This window comes from Protopterus annectens, chromosome 8.part1 (genome assembly GCF_019279795.1).
Source record: "Protopterus annectens isolate FY-2018-M chromosome 8.part1, PAN1.0, whole genome shotgun sequence".
NCBI lineage: Eukaryota > Metazoa > Chordata > Ceratodontiformes > Protopteridae > Protopterus > Protopterus annectens.
The window spans coordinates 356,366,606-356,378,659 of NC_056742.1; the positions used below are offsets into that span (position 1 = coordinate 356,366,606).

Sequence of the window (12,054 nt, forward strand, 5' to 3'; positions counted from 1 at the left end):
GTAATAATGCCTTGTTGCTCTATAAAACACCTTCTGATACACTTACCGTGTATCTGGCCTTCCATACCGGAACTTGGCAGGAGAGTATATTCAGGTACTTCCTAGGCTGACGGTAATCCCAGAACTTCAAAGAAAATTAGTAAAACATTATGAGTGCACTAAGAACTAGGTAAGAACTATATATGTAGCAGAAAATTCTGTTTATAATATAATCAAACAACTCACATTTTAAGCAAAAACATCAAGACACTTTGTTTTCAGTTATTCATAGGGCAACTACATTTTGCAGAGCTTTATGGATAAAGATGTAGCCATAATTACTGAGATGGCTTGTGCTACAAGGATGCAGAGTATCATTATATAGAGAGATTTGAAGATATTAGAACAGGTAAATGAAAATAATTGCAAGAAAGGATACCACGGAGAGAAAACAGAGGAAAGGTTTGAGAAGCATGCAGATGAAAGAAGAGAAGAACGCAGAAGTGTAAGACAGATGCAAATAGAAGAGAGAAGTAGGAATAATGAGAGGCAGTAAGTAAATGGGATGACAAGATACTATAAGGAAGAATGAAATCACGATAAAGGGCCGTATGAGAGGGCAGCGGGGTTCATGTAATGTGACCTGAGTGAGTGCATATGCACTTTGCTTGGGTGAAGAGGTGTTCCTTGAGCTGCTGTGTGATGTAGGATTACTTCTGGACATCTCTGACTGAGAGAGTAATGGAGTCCCACAGTATAATGCTACAATGGAAAATGCATGGTCAGTGCAACAAAGTTTCCTTTATGGAGTTAGCAGGGTGCGCCGAGACTGAAATATACCCATGAGATTATATGTGGAGGTTTTGGTGAAAAGTTTACGAGTATGAGAAGGAGATGTCTCAGGAGACAGTGCTTTGTGAATTAGTGATCCTAGGAGGAGGTTGGTTCTCAGCTGTACTGGCAGTCTTTTCGCTTTCGCTTTGGTGAGAGTTAGGCAGTGATGTTCATTACTGGGGGAATTAGTAATGAATCAGCAGATTTTATTGAAAATGTTTTGTAAGGTGGTGACATTTTTCTTTGTGGCTGCAGCTATAATGGGTAGTCCATATTTGAGTTCAGATAAGAGAATGTGTTTGTCTGTGGCAGCTTTGGCTGGCTTGGACAGAAAACATGACAGTTTGTTCACCCAGAACAGTAGTTTGTTGAACTTTTTGCATGAGTTTTGAATGTCTAGTTGAAAGTCAAGAGATTGGTCTAGCCAAATTTACTTATTTACTTGACATCATACCTCTTAACTGTACTGAATTCCTTGGTAATTACCAGTTTTGAGGGCAAAATAATGGGGTCCCACGAATTCCTGAGTGGCCCCTTTAATTCCCGATTTATATATATATATATATATATATATATATACACACACACACACACACACACACACACACACACACACACACACACACACACGACTTTAAATTTATGGCTAACGTCACCATGCATTGCCAGCCTACAGAGATGTGTGTAATGACATCAGCTTCAATAAGAGAGACTGCTTGCTGGACCCGGTCAGATATTTGAACTATGTTGGAAGGAATATAGCAGCAATGGTATCAGGGGGAGCAGACAATTCAAGTTCTGCAGAGTCCACCCAACACCCACCCATTCGTGTCCACAGGTCAGGATGACAGCTCAGCCTCCAGGTAAGAAAACAATAATTCAAAATAGAGTGTAGCTGTTACATTTTATCTAATACGGGCCCGGCTAATGCTTATGAAATCTATGTAAGCAGATGCAGACATCACACACAGTAATGTTATTGGCGTGATAATAACTCTTTTTGTTATTTGCAGGCAGTGGCGTAGCTAGGGGAAGGCAGCTTACATCCCCGCACAATTTTAAATCATTTTTGCTGCCAAGTTCATTCACTGTTCAATTGTTTGCGTGTGTTTATGGTTGCTGCTCTAAGTAAGTCTGGGGGATTGCTGTTTATGCAGCTCGCATCCTGTTCTTTCTGTCCATCCATCTACACAACTTTAAACCATTTTTGCCACCATGTCCATTCACCATTCATTTGCTTGTGTGTGTTTTAAATAAGTCTGTTTAACAATCATTTGCTTGTGTGTGTTTTAAGTAAGTTCATTTACCATTCAGTTGTTCGTGTGTGTTTAAGGTTGCTGCTCTAAGTAAGTCTGAGGGATTGGGATTGCTTGCTGCTGCCCTAAATCTTTCCGGGGGATTAGGATTGCTTGCTGCTCTTCTAAGTTAGTCCAGGAGATTGGGATTCTTGCTGCTGTAAGCAAGTCTGGGGGATTGGGACTGCTAGCTGCTGTTCTAAATCTGGGGGATTGGGAGTGCTTGCTGCTGGTCTAAGTCTGGGGCATTGGGATTGCTTGCTGCTGCTCTAAGTCCAGGGGACTGTGATTGCTTGCTGCTGCTCTAAGTAAGTCTGGGGGATTTTGTGTGCGTAAAATGCCCCAGTTAAGTATACTTGGTTATTAGTGTTACTCAGGCTCAAATCCTGTACCTTAGGTACAAGGAGCAAGAGCCTGAATTCTCTACCCATACCACCCATTTGTTGACAGTTGAGAGTTATGGGCTCAACTGCTTGAATCACATTTTCACATGTTCCTCTTAACATTTGTGGTTTTCTGGCAAAAAAAGTGAGAAATTAATTAAATAATGCTAGCCATTTAAGTTTCAGTCTTCTTATCTTTCAGGAAATGCATAACACAAAACATTTTATTCTAGAATCGTTCCAAGATTATACAAGCAATGTTTAAAATGTGTCCCTGGTTTTTGGCTTATTCCAGACTTCTTGTGCTGCAAAGTTGAGAGATATACTGGAATGTCAAGTGGATTTTACAAGCTGAGAGCTTCAAGGGAAGAGAAGTTTAATGCTGCTTATGCAAAGTCTGTTTGCATTATTAGTAGTATAACTGGTAGTATACTTGCTTTTGATGCAGAAGGCTGTGGGTTCTACTCCCACAGCATGTAGATGGATTGGTGACACTGTACTGTGTTGTACTTTTAAAGGGGGTGGATGCTGCAGTCCTGAGAATGTACTCCTTTGGAGGAGATACCTAGTAACTATGAACCTGTTATCAGTTTGCCATCCATTCCCTACTGCAATATTACTAAGCTTATCATTTTTGTAATGCAACATAGGCAATTTATTCTTCAAGGACAACAGCCACTATTTGTAGATAAAAGAATGAAATATAAAGTTGTTTGCTAGCAGCAACCTCTTAATTAATTAGTTTCAGATCTCTTTAATGTGGAATTATTTAGATTACTTTTACTTCTGCAGAGATTGTGCATATTTACTGAAACTGGTGTATTGTAATGAGAGAAGTTTAAGTAGAATTTTATGATGGAAATGTTCTGAATTGGCTGGTTTTGTCATTATTTATTCATAAATTTTGTTTCATTGCATACTGGAAAAATGTTCAAAACAAATTTAAAACACACACTAACAGGTGTGTTGTATTATACAAGGAATATAATTTAATACAGTCAGGAAGGTGAATCAAAGAACATGTATGTTTGCATGGTCCTAAATATGTGTGCAAGGGGCCTATGATTTGAAAACAGCCCAGAGGTAAACTTTATCAGCCACTGGCCAAATGCATTTTCTTTGAATGTAGGTTTCAATGCTGTTTCAAAGAATGTGAGGTTCAAGGGCAGAGAAGTTTTAATGCAAAGTCTGTTTTCATTGTAAGATTGTATTGCTTTGTTTAGCATATGCCTATCAGTGTCTGGGCTATAAAATTCAAAATAAAAGTTTTACATTAAATACAAATAATCATATTAGAAATAAAGCAGTAAGCACATTAGTGTGTATGGTAAATGGGAGAAACAGCCAAGTAATTGGACACTGAAATGGCTACGGGAGGGTCAGCAAACTCAAAGAAAGCTCCGGGTGGCACAAACTCCAGTTACACCACTGTTTATAGGTGTACTAGATTGAGGCAAATGCAGTTGTGTACACTTACCATAAATGTAGATGTTCAAGTGTATTCACTGTTGTAGTCATCACATTTATCTGCCTGCAAGTAGTCCTCAGCCGGCATGAATACCAGAGTCTTCAGATTTCTGTGTTGGATGCTGTCACTTCTTCCATGCTATCAGGTCGTCAGGGGTATAAAACATGCAGCAGACACCATTACATATTTTTTCTTGCCCCAGATGTCAGGTGCCCCCACAATAGGAAGCAATTATATGGTATGGAACACCCCCAACAAAAAGCAAATACACATGATATAATATATGCCAAACAAGGAGGAAAGGTAAAAGGTCAAGAGAAGTCAGGGTGTTGGAGGGAGGGTAACCAGGACTGCAACAGTGAATACACTCAAACATCTACATTTATGGTAAGTGTACACAACTGTACTATGTTCTTCGTGTTTTACTGTTGCAGTCATCACCTTTGGGTTGATTCCCAAAGCTAAGGAAGGGTGGAGGTAGTTAAAGAGCATTAGGGTTAGCAATAAGGCCCTATAAGACTGCTGTGGCAAATCCAGCTCTGGAATTAGAAAAGATAGGCAGGGGTAATGCTTGGTGAAAGTATGTACAGAGCTTCAGGTTGCAGCTTCCAGGATGTCCCTGGTAGGGACTCCTCTGAGAAATGCAGTAGAGGTAGATGCAGCCCTGGTGAAATGTGTTCTTATCCCCTGTGAGGTAGGTTTTCCATGGTGTTTGTAGCAGAAATGGATGCAACGTGCTAGCCATTTGGAAATGGTTTGCTTTGAAATGGCCTTCCCTCTGCCCCTGCAGCAAAGCTAACTAGCAGCTGGTCAGATTTTCTGAGAGGCTTAGTCCTGTCCAAATAGAATCTAAACTGTGTACATCCAGAGAATGCAGTATATTTTCCCCTTTATTCTGAGGATTAGGGAAAAAAGTAGGCAAATGAATGGACTGGTTTAGAGCCACACTATACACCACCTTGGGCATAAAGGATGAATTAGTCCAGAGGGAAACCCTGTCCCCATGGAAGATAATGAAGGGTTCCACTGCCATGATGGCTTGCAGTTCAGACACTCTTCTTGCTGAAGTGATGGCTAGAAGTAAAGCTGTTTTCCAAGAAAGGAATTTCAATTCTTCTGTAGCAGCTGGTTCAAAGGGGGGGTGAGTTTTTAGAATACAAAGTTAAGGTCCCAGGCTGGAGTGGGAGCTCTCCTGGGGGGGGGGGGGTCTTAAATGTTTGGCCCCTCTAAGGAATTGTTTTAGCAGGTGATGAGAGAAGAGGGGTGGCTCAGTATTATAATGTGCTGATATGACAGCGGCATGAATCTTAATTGAAGAGAAAGATAGGCCCTTGTGGAGCATTTCTGTTAAATAATCTAGAATATGAGGTAAGCTGGGCACTGCTGTGCCCATCCCCTGAGCATGGCTCCAGGAACAGTATCTTTTCCACTTTTCTGAATAGGATTTTTTAGTACTAGACCTCCTTGCCTCAAGAATGACATCCAGCACCTGCTTGCTGAGGGTTGCTGGAGGTGAGCTCAGGGAATTATCCAGGCTGCAAGGTTGAGGGTTTGAAGCCGAGGGTGCAGAATCTGTCCCCTCCTGCAGGGACAGCAGGGAAGGGGTCTGAGGCAGGTGACAAGGTCGTAGCACTGTCAGACTGCGCAAAAGGGGTACCAGTGCTGGCGTGGCCAGTCTGGTGCAATCAGTATTGTCCTTGGCTTGTCCTGCTTGATCTTTAAGTAGAACCTTCGAGAGGAGAGGCAGAGTGGGAAAGGCACAAATTGAGAGGCTTTCCCAGGAAAAGGACAGGGCATCCACTTTCCAAGCTTGACTGTGGGGAGTTCTGGTGCAGAATTTGTTCAATTGGTAGCTCTGAGGGGAGGCAAACAGTCCTACCTCTGGTGTCCCCCATTTGCTCCGCAAGAGCTTGAATATTTTGTGTTCCAATTTCCATTCATGTGGGTCCATCAGTTTTCTGCTTAAGTAGTCTGCCACTGAATTTAGTTTGCCTGGCAGGAAATGAGCTTGTAGGTTCACTTGGTAGCTCAACGCTGTCTTCCACAGAGCCATGGCTAATCTGCAGAGTGGGTAGGAATGGGTTTCCCCCTGCTTGTTTATGTACCATGGTGTTGTCTGTCTTTACCAATACTTGTCCTGGAAGAATAAGGTATTTGAAGGCTGTCAGAGCATTCTGTACAGCTAACATTTCTTTTTGATTGATAAGCAGGTGCATCTGTTTTGGTTCCATTTGCCCTGAATGCACTGCCCTGTCATGTGAGCCCCCCCCCATGCATAGTCTGATGAGTCTCTTAGGGTTTGGGCGGCAGGGGGTGGAGTGAGAGGGAGTCCCTTGTTGTGGTAGCAGGCCTCTGCCTACCAAAGGAACTCTGCCCTTAGACAAGGAATGACAGGAATCATTGTTTCCAGGTCCTGAGAATGTTGACACCATAGACTTTTTAGATACCACTGAAGTTTCCTCATATGTAGTCTTACATATGGAATTAACAGAATGCAAGAGGCCATGTAACCCAGTGCTTGCAGGATTTACCTTGCAGATAGCTGGGTTTTTGTGGCCAGTAGTTTGAAGTAGGTTGTCAAATGAACTCGTTTCTCTGGAGTGAAGAATGCCATCTGGGGAGTTGTGTTCAAGCTTGCTCCCAGGAATACAATCTGTTGGCAGGGTAATAGGTGTGAATTTTCTCGTTGATGGGTTGATGGTGTACCCCAGTAAAGTTAGATGTCTCTTTACAAATGCCAGGTGTTGTAATAGCAAGTCCTGACTCTCTGCCTGAATCAGGCAATCGTCCAAGTATGGGTAAATCAGAACTTTTCTCTGCCTGCAAAATGCAATGGCTGGAGCTAGGCACTTTGTGAATACCCTGGGCACAGTAGATAAGCCAAAGGGAGGTGCAGAGAATGGATAGTGCATGGAGCCTGCCCTGAAGTGTAGGTATTTTCTGCAGTATTCCCTTATTGGCATGTGCAGGTAAACTTCTTTTAAGTCTAGAGTTGCCAGCCAGGCATCCTTGGCTAGCAGAAGAAGAAGCTGTTGAAGAGTTAGCATTTTGAATTTTGGAACCACCAGAAAAGGTGTTGAAACTAGAAAGGTCTAGGATAGGATGCCAGGAGTTCTCTCTTCTGGGAAACAGGAACAGTCTTGAATAAAAACCCTGTCCCCTTTGATCTGCTGGGACAGGTTGAATAGCCCTGATACTGACGAAAGAGAGTACTTGTTTTTGGGCCACCGCCCACTAGTTTGGCGGGAGGTCTGGCCATCCACTTGGGGTTGGGAGTGAGTGGAAATGGAATCTGTATCCTAGGGATACTATGTTTAAAACTCATTTGTCCTGGGTAATGAGTTCCCAGTTTTTTGCATACAGGGCGGGCTTTCCTCCTAAGGCTTAGAAGAGTTAAGGATAAGTTGTGCCATTTTTCCATAGGGGCGTGGCTTATTACTACCTGCTTTAGAAGTGGAGGCCCCCCACTGCTTAGATCTGTGCATAGCCCAAGACTGAAGTCTTGGTGGTCTGCTGCTCCTGGGTTTGGACTTTGAAGGTCTGGAAGGGACTGGAAAGGGACAGTTCTTTGAAGGCCAATGTCTACTGAATCTAGGTGGCTGTACTTTCTAAGAAATCTTTAACGGTTTGCATAGATTTAGCTTTTTCCTCCATCGTTTTGAGGAATTATGCTTTGTTGCCAAAAAGGCGCTCTTGGTTTAAGGGTGCATCCAGTAATTTAGCTTTAACATGATCTGGCAAGTTTTGTTCCTTAAGCCAAGCATGCCTTCTAAGTACAGACCCAGTAACAGCAGCCCTGAAAGAAACCATTTTGCAAAGCATGTTTACCTACTTGGTCAGCAGAATGCATTTAACTTTTGTATATCTTTGTGTTCAGCACAGTCAGGAATCAACATAATTTTCTGTTTAATTAATCCCATAATATGCTGCAGATACTTTAAAATATGAAATTGGCAATTTAAAACCCTAATGGCCAAAGTAGCAGAAGTACATACCTTCTTACTCAATCTGTCTAAAGCTCTAGAATCCCTATCAGAAAGGGTAGGATTTTTGGCAGTTGTAGCCTTAATGCCTTTTGGTTCTTGGAAATGGTCTCTGGATCAGTAGTAGGATTCTTGAACAGGAATTTGAGAGTCAGGTACTCTGTAGTATCTGTCAGGTTTCCTGGGAGCAGGAGGCAAAGTGTCTGGGGTCAGCCTGGATTCCAAGAAAACGTCATCTACAATCTTCAGAACAGGAGGGATAGCTAGAAGCCTGTGTTGAGGCAGGTTTAAAAATTCCCTAAGTCTCTTTTTGGACTGTGAAAAGTCCTGGCTTTTGCAGCGGAAATGCTCCTTAAGGGTATGCATGGTTTCACCAAAAGAAAAATCTTCTGGAGGGGAAGGAGAGGGAATGGAATCCTCTGCATCAGAATCCTCATTACTAGATAAGGGTAAATCCTGGTAGTTAGAAAGAGTAGAGATATCAGATTCCTCATCAGAAGAATCAGAAAGAAAATTAGTTCTAAGTCTCTTAGAGGGGGAAGGCTGGCTTCCCCTAATTAAGGTAATAAGGTCTTCAGCTATTCTAATCATTTGTTTTTGAGGCATATGGGCCTGAGAATGCGCTTTGGTCATCGGTTTTCTAGGCTTAGTGCAAGCTTTAGGCCTGAGAAATTCAGTATTCTTAGCTTGAAATGAAGTTGTCGGTTTAATATGAAAATCTGTAGGCCTGAATACACCCTCAGAAGCCGGTGCCTGCACAGAAGCTCCAGACCCATCCAAGGTAGAGACATCCACAGGTTCCATAGTCGAAGAAGCATCTCACGGCATACCGGACTCCGAATGGATCTCAGTAGAGGCCTGCAAATCAGTAGTAGCGGGTATCAGGGGTTGTGAAAGTGCCTCACCGAGTACTGGCGGACTGGCGACTAATTTAACAGTAGCGTCGTCAGCAGTTTTGGACCTAAGCGATTTGTCTCTGTCTTTATCCTTGCGTTTGTTTGGATGATTGGTAGTCGGATGGCTTAATGAAGCCATTTCGGAGTACAGAGATCGAGAACAAAAGTATTTAGCTACAAAAATAGCCTGACGATGAATAGTTCGGGCATTGAACAAGGCACAAAACTGACAGCGAGGGACGTTGTGGTCTGGGCCTAAGCAGGTGACACAGTAAGAATGAAAATCTCTATGAGGTATTTGCTTTCCACAGGCAAGACGATTGTTAATTTTTTCTGACATCTGTTAGAGCAAGAAAAAAGGATCCCCAAAGGGGTACTTATCTTTTTGAAGACTTCAGGTCTGAAACTCAAAAACGAAAATTTCAGGAGTCGGCCGACCGGCACTTGCAAACTGTTTCTGCTTTGGGCACCGCACGGCAAGAAAGACTGATGGAATGGTGTCAGCTGCATGTTTTATACCCCTGATGACCTGATGTCATGGAAGAAGCGACAGCATTCAACGCCGAAATCCCAAGACTTTTGTATTCAGGCCAGCTGAGGGCTACCTGCAGGCAGATAACCCAAATGTGCTGACTGCAACAGTGAAACACGAAGAATATGCACAGATATGCAAATGTTTTGAAAATGCATATGAAGCTGCATTTCGATGTCATTACTAGACTCAGTTTTGTCTTTCTCTTTATTGCATTCAGTTAACAGTTTAGTCTTACTTGGTTATTTAAATAATAAATCTCTATGGTCTGCGAATGGCTGGGCATACAGTAGTGTCAGCGCTACATTAAAATCAACTTCTGTATCGGATTACTGTGTGCTCTGACCTTTGCATGTCATGGAACTAGACAGTGATTTATGCAGGGCAGTTTGCCAAGCAAATGTCAAGCCTGCTGGACTGTGCATATTTGACTTTGTAGATACCAAACATGCCTAGCTCTTTCCCAGTGTAAGCAAAATATACAGTGGATATAAAACGTGTACAACCCCATTAAAATGCCAGGTTTTTGTGATATAAAAAAATGAGACCACAATAAATCATTGCAAAACTTTTCCCACCTTTACTCTGACCTATAACCTGTGCAATTCAATTGAAAAACATCTGTTAGGGGAAAAAAAAAAAAAAAAAAACTTACAATACGCTGGTGGCACAAGTGTGCACACCCTTAAACTAATACTTTGTTTAAGCACCTTCTGATTTAATAACAGCATTCAGCCTTTTTGGGTACACACCTGTCATTAATTAATCAGACTCTGATTAACCCCAAATAAAGTTCAGCTGTCCTAGTAGGATTTTCCTGACATTTACTCAGTTGCCTGCTACAGCAAAAGCCATGGTTCGCAGAGAGCTTACACAGCATCAAAGGGATCACATTGTTGATAGGTATCAGTCAGGAGAAGGGTACAAAAAATTTTCCACAGCACTAGATATACCATGGAACACAGTGAAGACAGTTTTCAAAAAGTGGAGAAAGTATGGGGCAACAGTGACGTTGCAAAGAACTGGATGTCCCTCCAAAATTGATGAAAAGACAAGACAAAAACTGGTCATGGAGGATGTCAAGAGACCTACAGCAACACTGAAGGAGCTGCAGGAATTTCTGGCAAGTAAGGGTTGTGTACTACATGTGACAACAATCGCCCGTATTCTTCATATGTCTGGACTATGGGATAGGGTTGCAAGATGGAAGCCTTTTTTTTTTTTTTTTTTTTTTTTTATAAACACAGAATAACATCCAGGTCTGGCTAAAATGTGCAAAACAATACACCAAGTCTCCCAAAATAGGTATATATTAAGCGATCGAAGAATCTCTTCTTTTAACACATAATAATAGACACGTATACTGCAAATGCTGTAAACCGCGAATGGCCACGTGGCCGTAAAATAAAAAAACAAACTTTAAAACACTAATTAAGTGGCCCCCTAACTAAATATACCAACTCCGAGATTGCTCTACATTGAAGAAAAGGGCAATTCCCAATAACGGCCAACTGCATCTCCCCCCCCCCCCGATTTGAGGATGTGGCAGTTTGCGGTTTACAGCGTTCGGTGTATATGTGTTGATTATGTGTTCGAAGAAGAGAATCTTTGATCACATAATATAGAACCCCCCTCAAAAGCATGTGGGAAAAAGTGTTATGGTCTGATGAGACCAAGGCTGAACTTTTTGGCCACAATTCCAAAAGGTACATTTGGCATAAAAACAACACTTCGCATCACCAAAAGAACACCATCCCCACGGTGAAGCATGGTGGTGGCAGTATCATGCTTTGGGGGTTGCTTTTCTTCAGCTGGAACTGAGGCTTTAGTCAAGGTGGAGGGAATTATAAACAGTTCTAAATACCAGTCACTTCTGGCCCAAAACCTTCAGGCGTCTGCTAGAAAGCTGAAGATAAAGACAAATTTCACCTTTCAACAAGACAATGATCCCAAGCATACATCCAAATCAACAAAAAAATGACTTCACCAGAAGAAAATTAAAGTTCTGGAATGGCCCAGCCAGAGCCCAGATCTAAATCCAATAGAAAATCTGTGGGGTGACTTGAAGAGGGGTGTGCACAAGAGATGCCCTCACAATCTGACAGATCTGGAGTGCTTTTGCAAGGAAGAGTAGGCAAATATTGCCAAGTCAAGATGTGCCATGCTGATAGACTCCTACCCAAGAAGACTGAATGCTGTAATTAAATCAAAAGGTGCTTTAGAAAAGTATTAGTTTAAGGGTGTGCACACAAAATAAGGTATTCGTTTAAGGGTGTGCACACTTATAAAACCAATGTATCGTACGTTTTTTATTTTTTTATATTTTTTCCCCTAACAAATTTGTTTTTCAATTGAATTGTACAGGTTATAGGTCTCATTAAAGGTGGGAAAAGCTTTGAAATTATTTATTGTGGTCTCATCTTTTTTATATCACAAAAACCTGGGATTTTAACAGGGGTGTGGTAAACTTTTTATATCCACTGTACCAACAAGTAGCTAGGAGTACCCTGTAAAATTTTAATAGAAGTTTCTCACCAGAATGAAAATTAATCTTTTGGGAGGAATAAGTACTGGACTTCCTTTATTTCAAAACAGATCTTTGGAACAATGATGTTTTCATCAGCAGAGCGAAGCCATGATCTAGGAAAAAAGCAGGGGAAGGTACCAATAGAGCCAGACACCTG

General features: G+C 41.8%; 1 protein-coding gene across 1 annotated transcript in view; it reads right to left on the reverse strand.

The window, feature by feature from the left end:
* Nucleotides 1-12,054, reverse strand: part of WDR59 (WD repeat domain 59) — a 1,485,413-nt gene that overhangs the window by 1,174,939 nt on the left and 298,420 nt on the right. The window contains exon 7 of the mRNA XM_044081604.1: nt 47-124. Within this exon, the coding sequence (XP_043937539.1) occupies nt 47-124 (78 nt within the window). The remainder of the gene's footprint in view (nt 1-46; nt 125-12,054) is intronic.